This window comes from Propithecus coquereli, unplaced genomic scaffold, assembly GCF_000956105.1.
Source record: "Propithecus coquereli isolate 6110/MARCELLA unplaced genomic scaffold, Pcoq_1.0 Scaffold37, whole genome shotgun sequence".
NCBI lineage: Eukaryota > Metazoa > Chordata > Mammalia > Primates > Indriidae > Propithecus > Propithecus coquereli.
The window spans coordinates 3,602,460-3,628,571 of NW_012149396.1; the positions used below are offsets into that span (position 1 = coordinate 3,602,460).

General features: G+C 39.4%; 1 protein-coding gene across 1 annotated transcript in view; it reads right to left on the reverse strand.

The window, feature by feature from the left end:
* Positions 1–4,486: 4,486 nt before the first annotated feature.
* Positions 4,487–26,112, reverse strand: part of MBD2 (methyl-CpG binding domain protein 2) — a 68,739-nt gene continuing 47,113 nt past the window's right edge. Inside the window, exons 4-7 of the mRNA XM_012651795.1 lie at positions 14,282–14,372; positions 12,651–12,828; positions 8,338–8,476; positions 4,487–4,964 (exon numbers count right to left, since the gene is read on the reverse strand). Coding sequence (XP_012507249.1) covers positions 8,350–8,476; positions 12,651–12,828; positions 14,282–14,372 — 396 coding nt within the window. The 3' untranslated portion in view covers positions 4,487–4,964; positions 8,338–8,349. The remainder of the gene's footprint in view (positions 4,965–8,337; positions 8,477–12,650; positions 12,829–14,281; positions 14,373–26,112) is intronic.

The window sequence follows — 26,112 nt, forward strand, 5'->3', positions numbered from 1 at the left end:
TACACATGCGTGCTCCCCACTTTGAAGACTCTTTCCCCAGGGCCTGTGGTCAGTCTTCTCATAGCATCAAGTTCATACGGCAAAAAGCAGAAAGTACTACAACAGAAAAAAAATGCTAACCCCCAGATATAAATAATTCCCTACAGTCTGTGATAAAGAAGCTGTACTTATTATGTAAGATAAATAATCCTAGTAAAGATTTCTCAGAAGAGTTTACTGGAAAAGCTTTGACTGTTCACACACAAAAGGACTGGCTTTCCTATGAAGGATCACTCTGCCCTAGGCAGGTTTTCAGGCCACAGGCAAACTGTCCTTGCTGTTCTGTGTCACAGAGAGGCAGCTTAAGATCTAAGTGCAGAATAGCATCAGAAGGTTGCATGGCATTCTAGAAGCAAAATCTCTATGTTCAAGTTCCCCTCTCTGCACCTTACTATCTTGGGTAAGTCATTTAAGCTGTTTGAGTTTTAGAGTCCTTAACTCTTAAATGAGGCTAAGCAGAAGAATATGTACATATTAAATGGCTTGTATGTAGATTAAAATTCGAAGATGACATTAATGGAGGTGAAAGTGTTGTGTAAATTATAAAATGCTATACAAATGAGAGGAAATAAAACCTTTTTGTCCTTCTGTCATAAAAAACAAAAGCCAAATAATTGAAAAAGGAACATTATTATGTAAAATTTGCATGTGCCCTCATAAAGGAAGTAAGCACACAAATTAAAATTGTAAATTCTACCCAGCCCTCTTGAGACATGCATATTGACAGCCCACTGCCCCAAGTCCCAATCCCACAGCTGTTTCTGGCTAATAGCGTTGTGACCGATTGATGCTCCCTGCCCCACCTGTCTGCGGACTTTGTAGCAGCAACTGAAGTACATTTTGTACAAGGGTCACCCATGCATCCCAGAAGTGAAGGCGGGCAGGGAGAGGGAGATATGGCAGCCCAGGTGGAGGCTGGGAGGCTGCGGCTTCACGAGGTCTAGGGCAGCCTGCCCTGATTCTGTGGAGAACCCTTTCAGCCCTCTCTGTTCACTAAACATGCCAGCAGAACAAGTGAGCAACAGTAGTGATGAAGGTAGTGTCGCTGGATAAGCTCTGAAAGCTCTGGGGCCCCACACCCAAGTCTGAAGTCCCTTGTGTCCAGGAAACACAGGCCAGAGACATCCTTTATGGATTAAGTCATTGAAGATGACTTACACAAACATTTTTAAAGCTTCAAAATTTATTGCTGTACATTTTCTCATAGCATTTACTATGGAAATACTAATAGTGCAAATATTTTTGGACTTCATAGCATTTGCGAGATCACAAAGCTTTTTGATATCTTTTGCAATCAGTTATGAAGATCTATATTATTCAACTTATTTTTAAAATCCAAACGAGTAATCTTATACTCAAAGAGATTACACAATGCTCTCTAGATCACCTCTCTCGAACAACAAAAAAAAAAAAAAACAACACCCTGGAAGCCACCAGGGATATTTCCTTCCTTGATAATACATACAGCTTCCAACACTTTTCCAACTGCATGACTCTTTGTTCATTCACAAATTCATTTGACAAATATTTAATGACAAGCTATTATGTGCCAGGCACTGTGCTAGGCTCTGGGAACGTTAGGATGAAAAGACGCAATCTCTGCTTTCACGGTGCTTACAGTCTAATAGTAGAAACAGACATGCAAAAAAAAATTACAATACAATACAATAAAGTGCTTCCATGGAGGTATTTACAATGTGCAGAGGGAACTTGGAAGGGGGAAAAAGAACATCAGCCTGGAGAAATCAGGGACGATTTCACAGAGGAGGTAGCCATTGAGCTGAGACTTCACCAGTGATTAGGAGTTTGCCATGGAGACAGGCAGGCAAAGGTTGTTTCAGGCAAAGGGAACATCGAGTACAAAGATAATGGAGGCCCAAGGGGATGCTTCAAAGGAAGAAGTAATGCGGTTTTCTTGAGCCAGAAGGTGCAATGAGGATAGCAGCAGGATGAAGCTACACGGGTAAGCAGCTATCAGGTCATGAAGAGCCTTTTGACCATTCTTCTATTTATTCAGCAAACATTTATTGAGTGCTTACTATGTGCCAGGCACTAGGCTAAGCGCTGGAGCTATAACAGGGAACAAGACAGACACACCCTTGCTCTCACGGAGCTTACATTCTAGTAGAGATAGACATAAAGTCAACAAATAAATAAAATACAGATTTAGAAGATTTCTACAAAGGAAATAAACAGGGTGTTGAGGTGGAAAATAAAGTGTCACAGAGATAGGGGCTACTTAGGGTTGTCAGCAAATGCCTCTTGGAAGTGACGGGAAACTGACACCTTTGTGGGGGTAATGGCACTAGCGTGCTCTCATGTGAGCACCCACTATGCGCCAGGCATTGTGCCGTACACTTTACAGACAGGATCTCATTGAATCCTCACAACAACTCTATGAGGTAGGTATTATTATTCCTATTTCACTGAGGAGGAACAGGCTCAAAGAAATTAACCTGACAAATCATACAAATGGCAAAAACCGGGATTCAGACACAGGTTCTCCTAATTTCAAAGTGCTTGCTCTTGAAAATTACTCTGAACTACATACAAAGATGAGTGAGGGATTCGGAGCAGGGAAATTACACGGTCACATTTGCCTGTTTGGAGGATCATGCTGATGACTACATGGAGGAGAAAAAGGGGGATGGAGAGAGGGACAAGGAGGGGATGGGACAGGGGACAGGTGAACAAAAAAGGAAGCCATGAGTGCGGGAGGAGAGGAAAGGAAGTCCGTGTGAAGGTAGAAATCATGGAGATGGAAAAGTGACATATTTATGAGAAATGTGGTTAATAGTTCTGTCAGGATTGGTGGGGACTTGGAAGCAAGGGTGGCATCTGGGATCACTCCTGTGCTTCCACCTTGGGCAATGGGAGGAGATGGTTTGTTTTACCCAAGTTAGGGAATGCAAGATGGTGGTAGGTTTTGGGGGTGATAAAATGAAGAATTTTGGACATGTCCAGTGGGTATATTGGGAACACCCTAGACTTATGGGCTGGTCCACAGTGGAATACCACGTAATGGCTTTCATACCTTGTTCTCCACCTGAGCAAAGTATATAAGAAAAAAAACCAAAGTTTTGTATGTGTGTACATCGTGTTTTTGTTTTTACAAAGCTGTTTATAAAAGTACATATAGCTTGGTTGGATTGCTTTGTAAAAAGAATATATGATCACCAAGGTGCAGTTACCCCAAGCCTGATTACAAAGGAAGAATAAGAGACTTGGGGGAGGATGGGAAAAGCCCTTGGACATCCATTCTAACTAGTCATACTAGCTCTTAAAAAGAAATCAATATGAACTCCCACCCCCACCCCAGTTGGGACAGTCTGATGGGCCCAGAGCAGGCACTTTCTTCCACTTGTTCTCCCAGAGTCTGCAAGTTTCCCTATTCATCTGCTATCAGGGCTACTCAAGGAAACTGGTGGCCTAAGGCCCAGGGAGCAAAGTTGAATGTAAATCAGGAATTTCAAGAAGCATTTACGTAGTTTGGCATAAAGGTCCAGGAAACACAGCAGCCCAAACCTAGCCAGTCATACTGCTGTGACTAGTGCCCTCTTTTTTCCCTTCCTTGGGAGTCGGAAGAGAGCTGGAGGTAGTGGTAATAAAATGTACAGGTGACACTGATGTGGAATTGATCACATCCTTGACTGCATCGTTTCAGGTCTAATTTTAAAGGAACTCAAGAGTTAATAAGTAAATATATCCTTCCTATAGAATGAGTTTAGTTTTGCACTATTTCTCCAAATTTGCTTTAATTTGCTTCTAACCACTCCCTCCCTTCCTTGGAATTGATTAATTTAAGTATATTTTTATTTTAACGCTCATTTAATAATGTAATTCCAGTGTTAGTGATTAAATACCAAGAAATGTAAGTGGTAATGAAAGTTACGTTCATGTTTCAAAAGAAAAAAAAATGTTAATACTTTGGAGGCCAGGTACTGCTTAGGAAAGTATTACAAACTGGTTCATCAAGCAACTCTCCCTAGAAAATGCCTCTCACTGTGGCAAAGAAGCTGACCTGCACCTGTAATTAACTTAGTAAGGTAGTGGATGTTAGAAAGTGCCAAACATTCTAAAAAACAGAACAAAACAAAACAAAAAACCCCACAACAAACATGGACTCCTAGTAACACCTGAAGGGTACTCGTGTACCTAACTCATGCCCAAGGGGAGAAAAAGCTTTATTCTTATAGAACTATCAAAAATATTAGTCACAGGCAAGGGAAAAGAAATTACACATGCTAGATGACAACTTAGAAATTCTGGTGAAAGCACAATTCTCACAATGTCCAGAGGCAATAGCTCATACTTCCTAAAGTATGAGCTATTTTCCGCCACCTCTATCTCAAACCTAAGGCCCAGGGATCAAAGTCGAATGTGCATCAGGAATGCTAATGAAGGGCTCTTTATTGTGTATGCTCTTTAACAGAAAGAATTCCAATCAGTCTGTGAATATAATCATTTATTTGTCTTTACAGTGATGATGGAAGAATGTACAGGTGTCCTCTTTCAATAAAGTATAAAAATCTGTTTATATACAGTGAAGTCACAATAATTTTTAATTGGGAAATTTATTTGGTACTCCTGATCTGCTCATATGAAAACTGGGGGGGAAACAAATATTTCCTGTAAGTGCTACATTTCCAGTAGATTGCACCTGGCATCAAAAGCTCAGCTTTATCTTAAGGGTCCAGCTTGATATTACAAAAGACTAATTTTAAGTCCTAGGACTCAAAATAAACATCATTTTTTGAATAATAGATATATACATCAAAAATACATCTAAAAAGGCATTGGTTAGTGCTATTAAAAAGCTCTATTCATGTGCTCGGGTACATTTTTTCTTACAGGCAAAACCCAGTGGAAACGTTTTTGTTCAATTTCTAGAAATTTTCTCTTGGGGAAAGTCGGTCGAATGTTACCTATAAGAAAAAAAAAAACTTTAGTAATTCAATGATTTCTCAGGTGAGAGACTGGCGAAACTCAAAGTAATTAGAGGCCAAATTTCACTTAGAACCATGTTTTTACAGCCTTGATTAGCATTTAGTTACAGCACTTTATAAATAAAAAGTGTTCAACATTATCCCCTCAAGGGTTTTATTTTGATGCTAGCCTTTAATACCCATTTCATTGTCCAAAGAAATCATATATATCCCTTTGTATGTTTACACAAATATTTTCTGTTTACGATGAACTAAATCAGCATTAAAAAAGAATTCAAAGGACATACAAATGAAAAAACATAATAGATACAGGCAAATCCAAACATATTTTGAGAAAATTTAGGAAAATTTCTACTCATAGTGACTCATTTTACTTTAGAGCATTTATAAATGATAGATGTCATCGAGTTTTCTTATTGTCTAACCTGGGTGAAATGACACTATGCAACTGTAGACTGAACTATTCACGTATTTGATATGATATCTCATGTACAGCTACATATTTAAGCAATGTTTTGACAGTTATCTTTTTCTTGCAATCATTCCTAAAATGTCTGTCTGAGAACCTGGACATTTCCCTATGATGGTAAAATCTAAGTAACAAAGTAAATATCAATCTGTTATTTAACTAAATAAACATCCACTTTGCTAGTAAGAAAGAAAGAGCTGCAGCATGGTGAAGCTGACAGACCCCAAGGAAACTGGGTTCCACCTCTTACGAGCCACGTGAAGTTAGCCATGTCCACCCTTTGCCAAGCTAAGTCCTACCTATTCCACGGGTTATTATGAACATCTAATTAAGTCATGTGGCCACAGTGTGGTTTAATAAACATTGCAGGCATATATGTGGCTAAATGAGTAAGTTAAGTAAATGTAATTTTCATAACTAAGAAGTGTTTGTAAATCTTCCCCACTCTACAAGTCTAATGGCCTGGTCTAATAATGCCATTCTCAAGTTTTGAATATAACATACGTAATTTGAATCTCTCCCTATCTAACATGCCAAAATAATGGCTACTTTTTAAGAATTGATTGAAACTCTGGTCATTAAAACTCTAATGACTCAACATTAATTAGTTTGTGACTACCACTATCCACATTTGTGTAAGGCAATGAGCAGTTGCCAGCTTCTATATAATAGTGTCTAGTGCCTTTAGTATACATGCTTGCTCATATAAATAAGGGCGCTACCTTGATAGCAATCTGAAAAGTCATAGGCAAAGGAAGCAAGGGTCTAGTAAAGCCTCAATCAGGTGACCCTTGGTTACCCAAAAGTGATTTCATACACTGCAGAGACAGCAGGGCTGAAACCTCAGACCAAAGAAACACACTCCAGCCTTCTCTCTGAAAGACTTCACACACATCAAGTACACTCATCGAAAACCCTAAAACACACCCTTACCATCTTGGAAAACAAAATTCAAAGTATCAACACAGCATCTTCCTCTCTTTACTAAGAAAAAAAAAAGTTAACATAGTACTGAACTGAACTGGATTTAAATGGTTCAGTATGGTCAGGAAACTGTGTGACCGAACAGTGCTGCTATCAGTGGACATGTTAAACCTAAGTCATTGTATTTATTACTTGATTTTGGTATAGCTGTGGCATGAGCCACTCCTGAATTAAGAAAAAAGCATGCATGGCAAGAGAATATTATGTTAAAAATTAAACTCGCCCTCCCTGCACACTCCCTACCCTCACTCTGTTTGTCTCCCAAACAGAACTGTCTCCCGCCCAGCTCAAGTGAGAAACCTCAGGCATCCTCATCACTCTCTCATCCTCACTTCCAACTGACCACCTGGTCAAGTTGGTTCTATCTCCAAACATATCTCAGATATACTCTTTCACTCTTCAACCCCCCACCCATCACCACGTCAACACCCTCCTGAAGCCACCATCATCTCTTCTGGACCTCCACAACACCCCAACTGGTCTCCCTGTTCCAAGCCTTCCCTACTTTAATCCTTTTTTCATGCAGCAACCACAGGGATCTTGTAAATAAGCAAACCTGATCACGCTACTGGCCCTTCCGTGAATTCCCACTGGTTTTAATGATCAAGCTCAAAGTCCTTAGCAACCCACAGGCTCCAGCTACGTGATTCATCTCCCTCATGCTCCCCCGCCCTTCCGCAGGCTTGCTGCATTCCAGCCACACTGATCCTTTCTTAGTGCCTTAAAGAAACTAAGTTTCTCCTTGTTGTTCCTTCTAATGGGAACGCTTTGTACCCAAATGTCCCCGGGCTCACACCTATGCATCTTTCAGGCTCAACATAAATGTCACTTCCTCAGATGAGGCTTCGCTGACCCTTTACATCACATTAGTTCCCCTGTCCCTCCCTCTCAGTTTTGGCTTCAAAGGAAACAAATAAATAATCAGTTATGGGTGACAGAAAGTAAGACAAGGCCTGCCAAAACAAAGCAGGATAGAAGTTGGGGAGATGCCTCATGAAGCCTTGGAGACTTGAGTGTGCTCATCTAGGGAGAATATACACCCAAAGGCACACAGCCCATGAACTTTGTATATGGGTTTAAGATAAAAATTAAAGTTTGTGTTTTTAAGGTAAATTATTTATTATGTTTTCGAATGTTCCTTCTTGTTCTCCCTGCATCAAGTCCACGCTAGGGAGAACCCAGAAAGAGAAAGGGATTCTGCCCACTTTGCCACCGTAATTTTAAAGAAGAAACAACGCGGCCCCGGAAGGCTGGTGTGGTGGAGCTGACAGCCACCTTCCTCTCCTGCGGACATTCTTCCCTACCTGACAGAGTCTCTCTCCTCGGCCTTTCCCTAATGACATCTTGGAGGTTTTCCATCTGCTTTTAATAAAGGAGACTGTCTGCCTTGCAAGTGGCTCCAGGGTGTGAATGTCCTCACAGAATGAGAACAAAGGATGCAATCGCTCCTATCTCTGGCCCTTGACACACCTGACTGCCACACTAGAAAAAAATATTTTTTTTCCCTTAGGGCCATGGTGTTTTATTATGAAAACAGAATAAAAACTTCAAAACCAATCAAAACGATCCTTTCTAATTTAATGAAAAATTTGTTATTTTTTTTGTTTTCTGTGTGTGAATACATGCAACTTGAAAAATAGTTCGTGTGGCTTCCAAGTTGAAGAGACATGAGTTACATATGCTTCACGAGGCCCCAGGCTCAAAACGAGCATGAGTTAAATGCAACTCACAGGGCAGTGAATGTGTTAAATCCAGAGAGAAGAGCCGAACAACAGCACATGCATAACCGCTGCAGAGGAGCAGCGTTTTTATTCACTGCTGAGAAGGCTATAAAGGGAAAATAACAAGAGAATGAAACATCTTAAGTTCCAAGTCTCTCTCTCTCTGGTGTCAGTTTACCTGATCAGATTCTTAGGCTTCATCTCCACTGTCCATTTCGATATCCATCTCTTCTGTATCAGCCGCACGTGACAAGATGTCCGCCATCAGTGCTTCTTCCAATTTCTTTCGCACTTGCTGTACTCGCTCTTCCTGTTTCCTTTTGAAAATTAGAATAAAAGGACACTGAAGATTTGGCAAGTAATAACAATATGAAGCTGCTACAAAAGTTCATCCTTACTTCAAAATCATTAAATTCCTAAGAAAAACACACTTCCTTCTCAAACTTCACACAGGTTGCCTCTGCACGCAAGCCAAATCACACCGACGAGCCTTGTCGAAAAGGGATGTTCACATAGGCAGGGAACCCTCGTCTCAGAGAGAATTCTGGAAGATGTAGATTGATTTCGGTGACCTTTTCTTCAACTTCAAAAATTTTAAGTATGTGAAGACTTGGGTTTATTCTTATAAAGTATAATTAGAAATAACTTGGGAATAAAAGAGGGAGAGAACATGAACAATGAAGGAAAAGCTACTTGTTTCATGAAGTGCTGAGAAAGACAGAGGAGACAGAGACACAGTAAGTTGGGATTTGATTTGGCATTCTATGGCTAGGTTAGGAGAGGGCTCTCTCTTGAGTTCCCAGGTCTGCAGGCAACAGGTCGGCATGAAGGAACCACGGCCATGTTATTCTGTATACAAAGGACGGGGACTGAAAAGTAGCTCTTTGACTGAGAGTGAGTAGCTGAAGAACATCCCACAAGCTTCTCTGTGTCTTGGTAATTGCAAAGGGACCTCAAAAGTGAGACTTAGTAACTCCAAGTCGTAAAAGAGGCTCCGAACTCTCAGATGGAGAACAAAGCATGGGAAGAGAGACTGTGAGTATGCACTTTCTTTTTAAAAGGCAGAAAAAAATTGAGAGTAGTTCCTAGAGACGGCAAGAGAGAAGTTCCTAAAATATGTCTAGCAAGCAAAGCACGGGAAAGAAAAATTTACATCCAGAACCAAGCAGAGAGGCAAAGGTTGAAGAAAGGCAGGAGAGGGGACTGATAAGTAAAGGTCCTTGGGAGAACAGGCACTGAAGGGAGGCAAAGGCAGAGGAGGGACGGTCAGCCTGGAACAAAACACAGGACCCTCATCTCCTGCGACCAGAGCAAGGTGGCCAGGACGGACGTACCGTGGGACATGGAGCAGCCCAGTGACAAGAGATCCAAAAACGTATGTACTGAGGGCTCTAGTGGGGAAAAAAAAGTGATTTTTTTTTCCTACCAAAAATTTAGGAAGACAGATGGCAGCACTGCCCCAACCTGGGACAGCAGAAAAGTAGAGGAGCAACGTTATAGGCGATTCCATTAAGAGTCCCTGAGTATTCACTCCTGGGGGGCTCGACCAGCTGCACAGTTACACTTGTTCTACCCCAGACCACACTGCTGCTGTCTGAATGAGACTGTGTGCAAGGTAGTGAAGGTAAAACATACGTACTGTGAAGCCACAAAAACTTTAGGGATCTTTGTTAAACTCCAGAAACAGCACAAAGAGTTAAAAGGTACGGACATCTACTTTTTAAATGAATTTTCAAAAAGAGCGAGGCTGTCACTGAGTCCATCTGAGCTCTGTAGCCTCTGTCATGTGAAAAGAAACTGGAGTTCAGCAGATTTTCACGTAAGAGCAGGGTCAAGAAGAACACATTTGTGTATTTCGTGTATGGTTAGTCTCACCTCCGTCTCAGTGACTCAGAGTTTATGACAAATGGCAAATCAGTCTCACTGGTGTCTCTCACTCCTGATAACAGGGCACAAGACTCTGCACAGCTGCCCCAGGCTAATCCACCAGGAAGACGGGGTCAGTGGAGCGAATGCAGCTTTTGGATGGAGAAGTGTATCTTAACTCTGACATTGGCCATTGATCTCCTTCTATCTTGACCATTACTCTTCACATTTATGACAGCCAAAAGTAAAGCATTTGCCCATTGCAGTAGGCAGAATTCTAAGACTGTCCCCAAGAGTCCCCCTCCCCCAACACGACCCCCCTATACACTCCTCATGATATACACTCCTTATATAATTCCCTCCCCTTAAGGGTGGGCAGAATTTGTGAATATGATGGGAATCACTCCCTGATCAGGTTACTAATCAACTGACCTTGAGTTAATCAAAAGAGAGATTACTGGAGTGGGCCTGACCTAGTAAGGGCCCCTAATGGGGCTGGACCCTCCGGAAAGAAACATGGAAAAGCATATGGAAGGAGCCATGTGGCAAGGAACTGCAGGAAGTCTCTAGGAGCTGATAGCAGCCCCAATCCCATATCTAACAAGAGAACAGAGGCCTCAGCCCTACAACCACACGGAATGAATTCTGCAACAACCACATGAGCTTGAAAGAGAACCCCCATCTCCATAAACGAATGCAGTCTAGACGATACTTTGATTTCAGCCTTATAAGACCCAAGCAGAGAACCCAGTCACACCTGGCCCAGACTCCTGACCCTTAGAACTGTGAGCTAGTAAATGGGTATTGTTTTAAGCTGCAAAGATTGGGAGAATTTGTCATGAAGCATTAGAAAACCAATATACGCGCTGATGAAAATATTATCAAATATGCTGAAAAGACATACTTGAGATAGATCTTGTTGAAATCTTCAGTTGGAGGTTTAATATAAACAGAATATTGGCTACGCAATTAGAGAAAGAGTAACAATTCCATTCGCAGTAATTTATTTTGAACCTGCACTAACTCTACAAGGAATGTCTGCTTAATAATTTGTTATGAAAATTAAATTAAATGAGCAATTTGTTAGACAAATTTACCCAAAAAGGAAATCATCCAGAATTGGCTTTGAGACAGTTTCCTCTATTATCAAAAGACTTGGCACTGAAGCCATCAACATTCCCCTGCTAACTCAGAGAACCTCAGTCAACACCCATAATGACCTAGCAGAATCTCTGCTGATTAACTCAGCACTCGTTCTAAGACAGAAAAGAACTGTCTCCTGAGTAATTTTCTTCCTCAAGGGTAAGAACAATCCAAAGAGTAAGTTGATTCCTTTCCTTGATTTCACACTGTATTTTGTTTTTCTTACAAAATAAAGTTGATCATGAATTCCATGCAATTAAGACATATGAACTGAACTTTCAACCATTTCATATCTTTGCAAAAGGAATTACCTTAAAACCCAAGAAGGTTTTCTAACTATAAACCTAACTAGACTCATGCATTTAAAAACATTTTCATGCCAACTTTTTATGGATATAGAAAAAATAAAATGCAAATAAAGCATATTTAAAAACTATATATGATTCAAAAGTGCCATCTGCTGGTTTTGTCTAGGAATGGTAGTCCAGTAAAACTTTCATTTACATTCAGAAGATAGAAAGAGTGAAGTGTACACAATGTCTTATTTTTAAAGAAAATACAATATACTATAGTATCACTGTAAGGTAATGATACTGAGGTCATAAATCTCACATAAGAAGATCTTTGTGGTCTTACTAACTGGAATAGTTTTGCTTTTCCCAACCATGGTTTGCTTCCACTTTCTAGGCACTATCAATCTCAGCTGATGTTTGCCTTTTACCATTTGCTGCTAAAAACCCAACCTGTGGCCCAGCCTTAGCAAGAGTAAAAGGTGCCAATAGAAGTAGTTTGTGTCTTTTCTTACTCCTGGCTCCGTTTCATTGTTTTACCCTTCATCCTTCGCATTTGCTTCTCATCTTCCTTTACTATGCGTGTGGATGGGTTTGTGTGTGTGTGTGTGTGTGTGTGTGTGTGTGTGTGTGTGTGTGTGTGTGTGTGTCTTTGAAGCCAATTTAAATCTTTATTTGAAACAAGCTGAAGTAGAGATAGATAAATCTCTAAATTGAGCTTAAGTGAGGTAAACAATCACAATAACCAAATTGAACTTTAAAAACCCAAATGATCTTAAAGCAGCATGGCTGTCATCTGCTTTAAAGAGAGATTTGTTTCTAGACAAACCAGTGCAGGAAGAAATCATAAAAGGCATGACGGAGTGAAGGGCATTCTTTAGAGCAGAAAGTCAGAAACCCAAATTGCAAAAGACACTGCAAAAATGATGTGTCGGGAATAGAACCGATCCGGTGCCTGTCCTTTGGACGTGACCGCGATGATACCCCCGACACTCAGCGTTTACACCTCTTCCAAGCATGCATTTGTTATGAAGGTCTTTTATCACCTTCCATCAGTTTCCGAAAAGTTCTGTAAAAAAAAATGGGTAACTTTCTGGTTGATTCGTAACTTACCAGATGTGCCACTGAACCTAATGGGCAGCATAAAATTTAGCCAAATGTAGAAACCAATTTTCTGGTTAAACTGACTTACCTGATATCTTCATCTGTGACAATGAAAGCTTTGCAGAGGGGTTGAGTTGTGTTAAGCCAAACAGCGGGGTTCTTTTCCACAGCAGGGGAGACTTGCCCTGTGATTGGTGCAGAGCTTGTGTGCAAAGCACTGGCAACAGCAGATAAAAGGGTCTCATCGTTGCTACCTGGACCAACTCCTGCAATTAGAAGTAAGTACCAGTTAAAGGAAACTTCTCGATGTGCTGAGCAAACCTATGTGACCTAAACCAACTGATATTTTTACATTCATTTGGGGTTATATATGTAAAACTGACACGAGCCAAAGCAGCAAAGGAGAATATCACATCTACTTAACAGATATTACACACCAAAGAATTCACATTAAAGAAATAGCAACAAAATAGCCGAGCGGGTTAATACAACTTTAACAAAACTTTAAAATACATTTCCCTAGGTACTAAACTTTTAAAAAGTTGGCTATATTTCCTCAAGCAAGGTCAATTATTTTAATGATGTAAGACCCTTGTAAAGCCACTATACTCTAGTATCCCTATTAACGTATCCTTAGTGTTCCAGTATGGTTCCTCTTTGTAGCTTTTAACACTAATTTCCAGCAATATCTCAACACTTCTCTTCTTTGTTTCAAGATTTCAAAGGAAAATCAATGCAAGCATGTTACTCCTGCAGCTTCAACAGCTTTTTTCAAATCCCTAACAAAATATCCAAATTCAGAGAACTAATAACTACACACCTTGATTACTTACAGGAGAATGGCACCCTGGCCACGTTCCTTTGCATTGCTTAAAGTCCTGCACTTGTTTAACTAGTTAAAGCAATAATTTCCAAGAACATAAAGGGATGAGATGATTATCTAACCATGAATTAGGAGGATTTTTGAGCAATCTGCAATGTATCAAGATTTAGAAGCCAAAGTTCTAATACTTGAAAAATAATGCTTCTCTAGAACTTAGAGAGTTACCATATGGTACGACAGGTAGACCAGTGACTGGGTTCTCCACCCCACATCCCACTTGCTACTGTTATTGGACCAAAGGGCATCCGTTCCCACTGCCGCTCACAGCAGCAGTTTGTGGAGGGAGGGGCAGAAGGAGAGCTGCGAGTTGTTCCTTTGGTAAGAGGATGAGAGAAAGAGCAGCGCTAGGGCCAGATGCTGCTGAAAGCAGGAAGCTCGGGAAAGGCTATTACCCATCTGCACTCAGTGCTAAAAGCAACACATGGATTAATTTATATGATGAAACTAACCGAAAGCCAAAATTTTTACACAGAAAAAAATCAAGGTAATATACTACACTGAAGCATCCCTGCAATATATACAAGCTTTTCATGTACATTTTGCCTGGGTTTACTAAACCACAAGAGGTATGTCATCCAGCAAGGTACACGATCCCCAAAGCAAAGACCTAGCATCAGTCATTACTGAATCCACAGCATCTAACACAGTGCCTGGCATACAGCAGGTACTTAATAAATATCATCTAACACAGCGCCTGGCACACAGCAGGTACTTAATAAATATCATCTAACACAGTACCTGGCACACAGCAGGTACTTAATAAATATCATCTAACACAGTACCTGGCACACAGCAGGTATTTAATAAATATCTGCTCAACTGAACTTAGATAATACCTTGAAGACCTTTAGGTAGTTCCATGGTTTTTATAATTTGTTCTGTTACATCTGATGCACTAAGTCCTTGTAGCCTCTTCTCCCAGAAAAGCTGTAAGGCAAAATATCACTGTTAATAGATACATTCTTGAAACAAGAAAGTAGCGCATCGATGCTGTTGAATAATGAAATTTAAATCATTTCAATAGTTTCCTATGATTTCCTTATTTTTTTCCTTATAAAATGCTAAATGATACTCCAAACATGAATTATTTCAATACATCATAATTCTCTCAGATGACATTAGTCAAAAATTGTTTTATGTAACCTATTCACTTGTTACAGTACTATAGATTGTTATAGGCTATATACTATGTACAGTTTTTTATAAGGCATCTTCCAAAGAATATCATTTGAATTTCTTAGAGATTCATTTGGCATGAAATTTTAATGTTACAATTTATCAGGGAAAAGAAAACAAATTATATTATGTATTACCCTTGTATTCAATACCATTAGGAAAATAGCTATTCCATATATGGGATTTTTCCAAGCCACTGAAGTTTAGCCCTTTAATTTAAAAGGGAAAAGACCATTTTTTATGGAAACTTTCCTAAAATGTCTTAGATACCCCCTTGATTTTTAAACTGGATGTTATAGTCATGAGTGACTTTCTCCCTGCTGCACAGGGCCTGGGACCTCATGCCCACTCAGTGGCCCCAGGTCATCATTACAGGCGTCGGTGAGCACACCAAGAGTCTCTCCTATCATGGGGGCGACTTAGGCACATGACTGCCTATTCAAACACTAAACAGTCGAAGACAGTTGGGCTTTTATATTTTACATACTTTATATACTTCATTCTCTCTCCTCATTTGCTATTTATTCATCCATTCAACCTATATTTAATGAGCTCCTACTAGGTGCTGTGCTCACCCTGCGGATACGACAGTGGATAAGAGAGACACTGTCCTTGTCCTCAAGCCTCATCTCTTTTCTAGTCTGCTTCATATTTACTGCAGCCAGAAAAACAGATAAGAGAGTTCTATAGGGCTCTGTATATCTGTCTTTAATCCTGGATCCAAGGGCCTGTCACACAGTTGGTACTGAAAAAAACATTTGTGTGAATGACTACGAATGGGAGTACAGGGTGTGAGCATCTGGGGCACACAAGGCCCATGTGGAAACCCCAGCATCAATTTGGAAAAGCTCTAGAACCTCTTCTGAAGCTTCAATGTCCTGTTCTGTAAATGAGCCAGCAATGGCTATCACACAAGGTTACTGTGGGGATTCATAAGGCCATACATGTAAAGCACCCATAAGGTTTACGGTATTTATTTTTAGCAAATCTTGGCCACTCTGAGGGCTTTGGGAGCATATATTCTGATTTCTGGATATATGTGAAGTATCAGATAATTGCCCTCTAGACAAATGAGAAGATACAGTTAGTATAATTCTGTTTATGACAGAAGAGCAATATGTTGGATTTATAATAACCTCAATGCTACTAGCACAGACCTTTGGTATATGGTAACATCTCCTTACTTCTCCCTCCCTACAAATCATATTATCAGTAGAATATGTGGTCAATATAAACAGGTCAACAATAAGAAGATATGAATGCATTAATCATCATGGATGAAAAGTGGTTAGGTAAAAGTAATAATTGATGAATGTGACCAATGTCCCAAGAAACCCTGCCTGCTTTCTATCTACTCTATGGTAGAATAATATTACCTGTGTTTTGACTATCACAGCCATAGAAAAAAAATAAGGAAAACCAAACCCAGTTTAATTTCTAATGAAAAAGAATCTAGGGAAATCAGTATGAGATTACTAAGTGCTTTTATAATTAAATTGCATATAAATTTATACATAAATAATTATATTTAATTATAAAAGCACTTACTAATCTCATACTCACTGATTTGTAAAAATAAATTAACGCAACCAAAAAAATAAAAGCATGGGAATTATGGACATATACAATTGCTAATATTTTACATCAAAAAATTCCAAGTCCAGATATTAAAAGATAATTTTTTAGATGCTATCATTTTTAATTCTTAACTTTTAAATAAGAAAGAAAACATTACAATAATTTAGAAAGCAAAATTCAATAAAATAAATCTTGGATTGAACAGGAGTGTATGGGTCTAGATTATATCATGTCCTGGTACCACCATATGTCATCTGATAGCCCTCAACTGCAGCTGAAGTTAGAATCTGGTATGCACAGATGTCCTCTGTAAAAGAGAGGATATAAGAAACCAAGAGTTTGCACATACTCTTTTGATGGTAAAACACCATCTTCAGAGTTCAGGTACAGAAAAAATAAAATGCTTATGTCTTGAAAATGGACATATATATATTTATGTAGGCCTGTGTGTATGTTTGTACCCACCCCCCCATCCAGGGTAGAAAGGGAGAGTAGGAAAGGTCAGAGAAGGAAAGGAGGCTAGTTTGAGAAAAGAAACATTTAAGTGGTCAAGGTTACTTCCTCTCCATCCTTTCCACCACTCACTCAAAACTAATATAAGCTCACCTAATTTCACTGAGAACAAGAGTCCTCATGAGATAAATGTCTGTTTACATCTCAGTATGTTCCTAACTCACCTTTTTTGTATATCCATCTTCTAAGATTCTTCCCTGTTTTATTTGTTGGGGGAGGAGGGAATGAGGGTTCTTTGCATTTTAAAATACATTTTAAATGTAATACAGCTGGCATTATGCAAAGTGAAAGGAGCCAGTCTTTTCCATTCTGTGTGATTCCATTGCTATGACACCCTGAAAAGGCAAAACTATCATATCGGGATGGTTGCCAGGAATTGGGGCGGAGAGCGGGGCTCTGGTGACAAAGGGTCAGCATGAGGGATTTCTTCGGGGTGCTGCAATCGTACCCTCTGGTTTTTAATACACTCAAACTTTATTCAGTTGATACAATGACCATTTTCTTTTTCTTTCCAAGACAATTCCTCAAGGAATGATCAATCTGCACTATCTCCCTTCCCCCAGACCACTGCAACTTTATTACCCCATCCCCCTTTCAATCCAACTTTCACTAAATCTGCTGTAATAGTCAGCTCCTCTCACCCAATTCCATGATTTTTTCTCATTACCTCTGACCACCTTTTAGCCCTCAGTGCTTGGGAGGGAGCAGAGGAGGGAGAGGTCTTCTTCTGCCTAAGTTTAAAATGTCCTGATCTACAAGTTTATGAGCTCTTGGTTCTTCCAGGGTGATTGTGTTCACCTGGAGTTCTCCCCGCTGCATTACCTCCCCAACCATTAGAAGTTTAACGACAGTAATAGTCAAGAGATGGGTCTCTCAACATTCATAAGAAGCCCCCTCTGTGGCAGCTACCTAGTATCTTCCACCATGCTTCATAAACACTACAGCTGTGATAAATCCTAACCCATTCACTGAAAATCTGATTTCATCTGCCAAACCCAACTGTTTTCTCAGCTTACTCTTGCTGCCTGGTGTGAGGCCAAATAATCAATAAATATAATACAAGGGACAGTGATTTAATATTTAGAGAAACTCCAAAAATGCACTATCACCTTCAGTTATTACATCCCTCTCTAATCCCCACTAACCAGATCTAGGTGCCTCTAATATCTTGTCCTTTTTGTCACCTTCCAAGATATCAGAAAATTGGGTAGCTCCACATGTGCCTAAGGTTATAATGCCAATGGCCTGGGCAATGATCTATGGGGGCAACCAGATGACTGAGGGAGAAGCACAGGATGCAATTAAGTCATCTAAAACCACAAAAGTGCACCAACCGGGCAGTGCATCTTTGGAGAAACCATCTTACTAGACACTGGAGCTCATCTCTACACCTTTTCTCCTCACAGTCCTCTGTACTTAGCAAGTACACCCAGGACAAGAACGGAAGCACAGCTGCATGTACTTTATCTCAGTGTCCTAGAGGACATGCATGACGGTGGGTGACAACAGCTGCTTTTTTAGCAAAATCAACGATCAAACCTGTTTACTCAAAGTAAAATTAACCCAGGATACAAGTTTAGCGTTTTCTTTTCTTAATTGCTGTGGATTTAACTTGAGCTTTGGGGGATTTGTTCAACTTGCCTTGTGAAGAATATCCAGAGAAGAGGAAGAGGGGTACACAGGGATCGCAAACGATTCCTCACAACCACACACAAGCATAAACCCCTCTTCTGATGATCTGGAAACTGAGGCTGATAATGTTTATTATTATCTTTCATCACCATGAGCTTATTAATATGTATTCTGAAGAGGTTTGTGCTCTTTGGGGATAATCCAAAGAGAGGGGCTTATTAGGAAACAGTAATTAGAGGATCAATAATTTTCAACAAATATTCTTTGAGTGCCCATTACATGCCAGGCATCTTGCTGGGCACTGGGGATGGTTGGCAGGATACTGGGTGACCTCTGTCCTCAAGGAGCTTACTTACTGTTTGGTGGAAAACAAGCAAAACTACAAGGCAGACTGCAAGCACTGTGACAGTGAAGACACAAAATTAACTCCAATTTGGGAGAATCTGGGAAGGCTTCTAGGAAGAGGCAGCTCTTGAATAATGTGTAAGAATTCTATAGGCATATAGAAGAGGAAAGACTATTCCAATCCAAAGACATAGCTAAGCAAAGGCAAGGAGGTGACACAGAGAGTACAGGCAAGTGTTTCTAAATGATTTCATAAGGAACAATAACCAAGGTGGCTTATTTTAAATGTGTATTCCAGGGCCTCATCCCCAGAGGTTCTATTCAGTAGGTCTGGGGTTAGGGAGCTAGTTTTATTTTATTCTTTTATGTGATTCCTTATGTGATTCTGTTGCAGACTCAAGGATCTCAGTATGAGAAAGACTGGTTTGGTTTGTGTTGAGAGAATGGTAGTGAACATGCAGAGGTGGTATACAATGATCACCAGGATCTCCAAGTTTTATTCCTAGTTATGCCAGAAGATAAAAAAAATATATCATTCTACCCTCTTCCTTGCAGAGGACAAGAGGAAGGAGATATTTCCCTCCCTTTTATTTCACTGTAAGAGGACATATTGAAGTTTATTTAAAAGTATACCTAATTGTTTAGATTAAATAGAGCAAGGGCTTGAACAAAGTTGTTTTACCCAGTGACATTATGCCCCCATCATATTGTCTTGGTGGAATAGGGGGAGGAAGAGGAGGGAGCAGAAGAGGAGGGCAAATACGACTTAGACATCAAGCCCTTCCCACAGGCCTGGCCCTGTGCTGAGTGCTTTACGTACAGGAATTCAGTTAATCTTTCCTACAGCATTTTGTAGAAGATATTATTACTCCCATTGACAGATAAGGAAACTGAAGCTTGGAGGGGTTAAGTAACTTACCAAAGGTTACACAACTAATCAGTGGTGCAGCTGAAATTAAAACTCAGGTCAGTACGATTAAACAGCTCGCTCTTAACAGCAAGAGCTCCGAAAGAGCATTTACGCCGTCAGCTCTGTGTTTGATCATATAGCACAGGCAGCTTCGGACCCTTCTATTCATGACACCAAAGGCTGATGATCAATAAATGCTAAGAAAACTACTGAATTACTATTAATCCATCTAACTGCTAAGCGATAAATACTGTGCAAGCTGTCAATTGTAAGCAATCTATGCCTGACGATTGCCTCCTCCTTATGCAAAATTAAGAAGACCAGGCTTATTTTTGAGGCAAAGACTGGCATAGAGTTTTAAGCTGATACAAAAATGTAATCTGGAGTACCTCACATGATAAAAGCCAAAGAATTAGTGTAATGTGTATTCTCTGCAAATGAGCTTTCTCAGACCCCAATTGCAAATATCAAACACATAGACACCAAATTTTTATTTGGTGGGTGGAAATGAAAGACTGAGACCCCTACTGCAAGAAAACACTTCCAGATAAGTGACACGAACAATGGCATGAAAGCCAGTATTTCAAAAATGGAAGGAGAGAGGGAGTGACTTACTGAGCATATATAACCGAAGGCTTTTGACTTTCTTCTATAAGAATACTGTTTTAGATTAATTATATTAATAGCTCCTTCTCAGGACATTAAAAAGCATCTACATCAAACATACCAGCGTTATTTTCATCCATCATTACATTCAATTTGAAAAACATTGACATGTCTCTCTAGTGTTAAAAAAAAGTCACTAGATCAAAAGAAACTGACCTTCCATGTATACTCATGACCTCAACTCGACAGTTAACTCCAAAGATAGGAATATCTAACTTCTGAGTAGCAGAGTGAAAGGGACTGGGCTTTCGAATCCGGCCAACCTATGTTCAAATCCTTGCTTTGTCACTCGCTTTATAAATCTGGACAACTAACCGAACCTCTCTAAATATCAGTTTCCTGCCCTATGGAATGGGACAATAAAAACAATTTCAAAGGGTTATGGAAACTAAATGAGTACGTTTTATAAACACTTGAACATGGCCAGCACACAGAAACTATCATCTTACTATTCTGTTTCACCTATGGCTTGTAGCACACTGCAGATCATACAATAGCACTTAATAAGTAGTTGGTCATGTTATTAAAATCACTAAGTATGAACAAAGCAAAAATAATCAACTCTGAAAGGTAAGTATTAGCAAATGAAGAGTCTGAGCACATGCATACGAATCTACCCTTCCCTCTCAGATTTTCAGCTGGGGATTTCTCACTACTACAATTATCTTAAAATTCTTCCTCTTCCTCCTCTTATCCAAGCCAGACTGCCTCTCACCTGGGCACCAGGTTAGTTACGAGTACTTTGGTAAGCAGTACTCGCTGCAAAACTTTTGGGGCCCAGAACAAAATAAAAATGTGAGGGCCCTTGTTCAAAAAACATTAAGAATTTCAAGGAAACAACAGCAGAGCATTAAGCCAGGCAGGGGGCCTCTCCTTCAAAGCGAGGGGCTCTGTTAAGCTCCAGGCCCTGTGCAACTGCACAGGTCGTGTGTCCACAAAGCTGGCGTTGGTGGCAAGTACAGTGCAGAGGTAGAAAGAAGGAGGGAAGACTAGAGAAAGGAGACCCCTATGCTGTATGCAGCAGTACTTAGGCAATGTTGTGATATAATCTCATCCTGTGAATTTCTTAAAAGATGGAAGACAGCAGAAAATAGTTCCGGCTAGATCTATGCAACACAAGGGAACCTTCCCTTAACTCCTCATTAAAATAACCCAAGGACGGCCGGGTGCGGTGGCTCACACCTGTAATCCTAGCACTCTGGGAGGCCGAGGCGGGTGGATCGCTCAAGGTCAGGAGTTTGAGACCAGCCTGAGCAAGAGCGAGACCCCGTCTCTACCATAGAAAGAAATGATCTGGACAACTAAAAATATATATATATATATAGAAAAAATTAGCCAGGCATGGTGGCGCATGCCTGTAGTCCCAGCTACTCGGGAGGCTGAGGCAGAAGGATCGCTTGAGCCCAGGAGTTTGAGGTTGCTGTGAGCTAGGCTGACGCCATGGCACTCACTCTAGCCCGGGCAACAGAGTGAGACTCTGTCTCAAAAAAAAAACCCAAGGACTTTCCATCCCTGTCATTCCTCATCAGGAGGAACAGGATCACTGCCAAGGCCCCCACAGCGGAACAGTATGGGTAAGGGAGGAGGGAGGCCCAGGGAGTGAGGAGACCACCATGGGAGGAAAGGACTGAAGCCTGGAAAAGGATCAGAACTTCGTTCTATTTAAAGTCCAGTGAATAACATGGATAGCTGTTAATTAAAATTTCCTGAAACTGTAATTTTCTTGTTATTTTTAGTCCTTCTAGTTCCACGTTGTGATGATAGTAATGCCCTTAGAAAAACCTCAAAAGGGCTCTGAGCTTGTTTCAAGAATAGAAAGTAGGAGAGACTCAGGGAACACAGGCTACATTTTTGTACCACAATGAATCAAGGAGGAAAAAAACACCCCTAACCAGTAGCAACGGTCTGGAGCAGAATTTGTCAGTCTTAACATTTCTTGACATTTTGGGGTAGCTGTTTAGGAGCATGTTTGGTCTGTACCCACTAGATGTCAGTAGAACCTCCCCAGTTGTGACAACCAAAATACGTCTCTGGATATTGCCAAATATCCCCGGGGGCGGGAAGGAGGCAGAGGAGAAGGAAAATGGGGTCTAGATGAGAACCACGGGTCCAGAAAAAGAGAAAGAGGATAGGAAAACAGGAGGTTTACAACAGCAGGGGCAGAAAGGACAGCCTTTCCCCGCAAACACCATCACTGCAACCAGCTCCTCTCAACTTTCAAGTCTCTGCCTCAGCTCCTCTTTCCTGGGCCTTAGAAGAAACACTACATGGCTTGGAGCTGGGTGCCTCTATTTTCACTGCCAGACGGTGAGGAAGTGGTGAGGCACCCAGGCATTCTGGTGAGTAACATAAAGCACAAGTGGGAGAAACACTTCTGACCTTGGAAATTGAAAGTCAGTGTATTTGCCGATAGAAACATAATTCTAAACAGTAATTATTTTTAATAAATCAGATACATTTTAGATTAAATGGTCATTTATAGGTGGGTCTGGGATGATAGTATCATTTTTATTGGAAGCTGTAAAGTTCCAAATAACAGAAACAGGAAATCTTATATCACAACCATAAATTAGAAAGCATCTGCATGTACAGATTTTAGAAGGAGCTCTGCTATTTACCACAGGGTCAGGGATCACAGGCAAATCTGTCCCTGACTACCGAGAAAGGCATAGCTCCATTTAGAATGACTTTAGGTGTTCAAGTATAGGCACAAGAACAAAACAGAACAGACAGGTTGATTTTGAACACGTTCATTTCCATAAATTCTCAGTATGCAGCAATCAGAAGGCCTGGCTAATTGTAACACAAAATTCAAAGAAAAAGCATCTCGCGCCAAACTGAATCATAGGAAAACTTAAAACATATTTTAGCTCTCATACATTGTCTAAAAATGCATCCTCCCTTTTGAAGTTATAATCTCCATTAGAGCAAAATTAAACTGAGCATACAGAAATATGTGAAATTTCAATAATAAAACTAAAGTTCATCTAAAACTCCTATATACCCAAACTCCTATTTCTTATTGTTTAAATACTATAAGCTGAATATCAGTCCCCAGGCAAGAAGCCTGTAAGAATTGACTCTATAGCAAACCAGAAAAGCCAGAGCCTAAGCCTAAAGGTCGTGAGCCCCTACAAATATCACCCTTTCCCCCAAGATTTCCTCCTGCCTCAGAGAAATCAGTACCTGCTGCCTTTCTAGGGTCCACCCTGCACCTGTGCTCACATCGCCTCCTGCCTCCTCCCCATCCTGCCCATCAATTTACCCAACTCCTCAAATTTCCCATCTTGCCCCTTCCTCTCCTTGGGCTTCTCCCCTTGCAGTGACAAATACGCTTGAACACAGACAACATGAACGTCCATGTTCACCCTGCTTCCCTTTCAACCCGTCTCTATTTTTCTCCTCCTACTAGTAGAGAAACCTTCTAATTTCCTCACTTTCCATTCAGTGTTGTACTTCTAATCCAGGCTCTGCCCCTATTACTACACTAACACTGACCTCCCCCAAGTTCACAGTAACCTTCTAATTATCAAATCAAACTCCTAACTCAAGCCCCCTCTGCCCTACTTCACAGCTGCATTCACCTGCTGTCAGAAGACCTAGGAAAGTCTACCTTTCATGATGGTTCTGTATGTTTCTGTATTCTCTGCTGCTGTTAGGCAACAAACTTAAATGTCTAACATCAATTGTCAAAGAATTAAGACTACAAGCATTTTTTTCTTTTTTCTAATAGAAAATATTTAAAACACATAAGATATGCGATATACTTTTGAAAGTATGGGAGGACAAAAGCATTAATACTTGTAAAATAGAAGAAGTAAATGTCCATAAATGTCTCACCATTTTTATAACTATTATGTACCTATAATAATTAAAAAGAAAAAAAAATCTCACCATTTTAAGAGTTTTAATCTGCACAATCTTTGTCTGTCAAGAGCATGATGCTAGACACACAGTTGGCACTCAAATGTTTGTGGGATGAATTTATGGCTAAGCAGGGGGAGTACAGGATGACTGAGCACTAGCTTGGCAGCTAAATGCTTTAGTCCTGGCTCAATCACTAAATAGATGTTCAGTCTTAGGAAAATCACTTAATCTCTTTGGATGTATTTTCGCTAGTAAACCAGAAATACTAACAATGGTCATATCCGTCTCAGAATGTTATCAAAACACTAATAAAATAGGAGAAAGTTCTTTGAAAATACAAATTTTTTAGCAAATTGCTCAGAATTTTTTCTAATTGTTCAGTGTTGGTTTTTCTTAATAGATTGAAAGTTTTATGAGGACAGGGTACATGTCTGACTTTTGTTTATCCTGCATCTGTAATATAATCAACAATATATGCCGCTGAATAAATGAATCAATGTTTCAAAACCCATGCAATTGCAGGAACTTTGATCTCTAATATATAAAAATCTATATAAAAATCATTAGCTGTTTATCAGAAGAGACGCCTTTCAGAAAATAGCTTTCTTGAAACTAATTTCAGTAGTGTAAATTAATTCTTAATTTTTTATAGTCAGATACTAATAGACACTATTTCCTATTTAATACCCGTAAATCAAGAAATAGAAGTAGATATGCACTATTTAAAATATGATGTTAAGCAACTACTAGAATTAAAATCAAGTTATAAATCTTCAAAATTACCAGAAGTATGAACTTAAATGGAAAACCCAGACCACAGAAAATAGAAATACCAGAAACTGACAACAAATATTAAAAACAGTATATAATAAACACAATGATAGAATTAAGACCAAACATATCTGTAATGGCAATAAATGTAATGGTAAATCCACCAATTAAAAAAATGACCTTCAGATCAGATTTTTAAAAAAATAAAACTCAACTGCATGTTTTATACAAGAAAAGTATCTAAGAATAAAGAGACTCAGAAGCTGAAACTAAAAAGAAAGTGCAAAGAAATAGCAAGCAAATATAAACATAAAAAAAATCCCAATATTACTCTAAGATTATTTCAAGGCAACAAGTGTCAAAAAAGAGAAAGCATAACCCATTATAATGAAATAACTTCTATAAATTAATGTTTTTATCAATAAATTTGATAGAGTTGGAGTTTGATGTTCCTTGAGGAAAAGCTCATATATAGACTGAATTCAAAACTTGTTAGGAAAGGCCTCCCTGATACCTCACTCCATCTTTCATTTAGATACTACCAATACCAGACAGAAGAGGATATCACAATAAATACTATAAACATTAAAAATACTGTTAGAAAATATATAAACAACCTTATACCACTATAATTTGAAAATTATGAAAGGCACAAATTCCTAGAAAAACACATTATAAAAAACTGGTATAAGAAGAAATAGAAAATATGAATATTCATCCATGTATCTATTTAAAATATGGAATCTGTAATTTAAAACTTTCCTATACAAAAATTAGGCTGAGATGCCTTCCCAACCAATTCTTCCAAACATGTAAACCAAAACAAAACAACAACAAAAAAACCAATTTTACAGAAACTCTTCCAGGGAATACAAAAAGAGGGATCACTGCCCAGCTCATTTGCAAGGCCAGCAAAACCTTGATTATTAAAGCTTAAGAAGAAAATTACAAAAAAATGCAAGTCAATCTTGATCATGAATATAAATGCAAAATATCTTAAACCAAATCAGTAAATCTAAACAGTGATAAAAATGATAATATATCATGACCACAGTGGGCTTGTTCCAGGAATTCAAGGTCTGTTTAACATTCAAAAAAATCAAGTGTGAAATTTATCACATAAACTAATCGCCATAATTCATTACATTAACAAAATAAAGAATAAAAATTATTTGATCATTTAACTAGGTAGAGAAAAAGAATTAAACA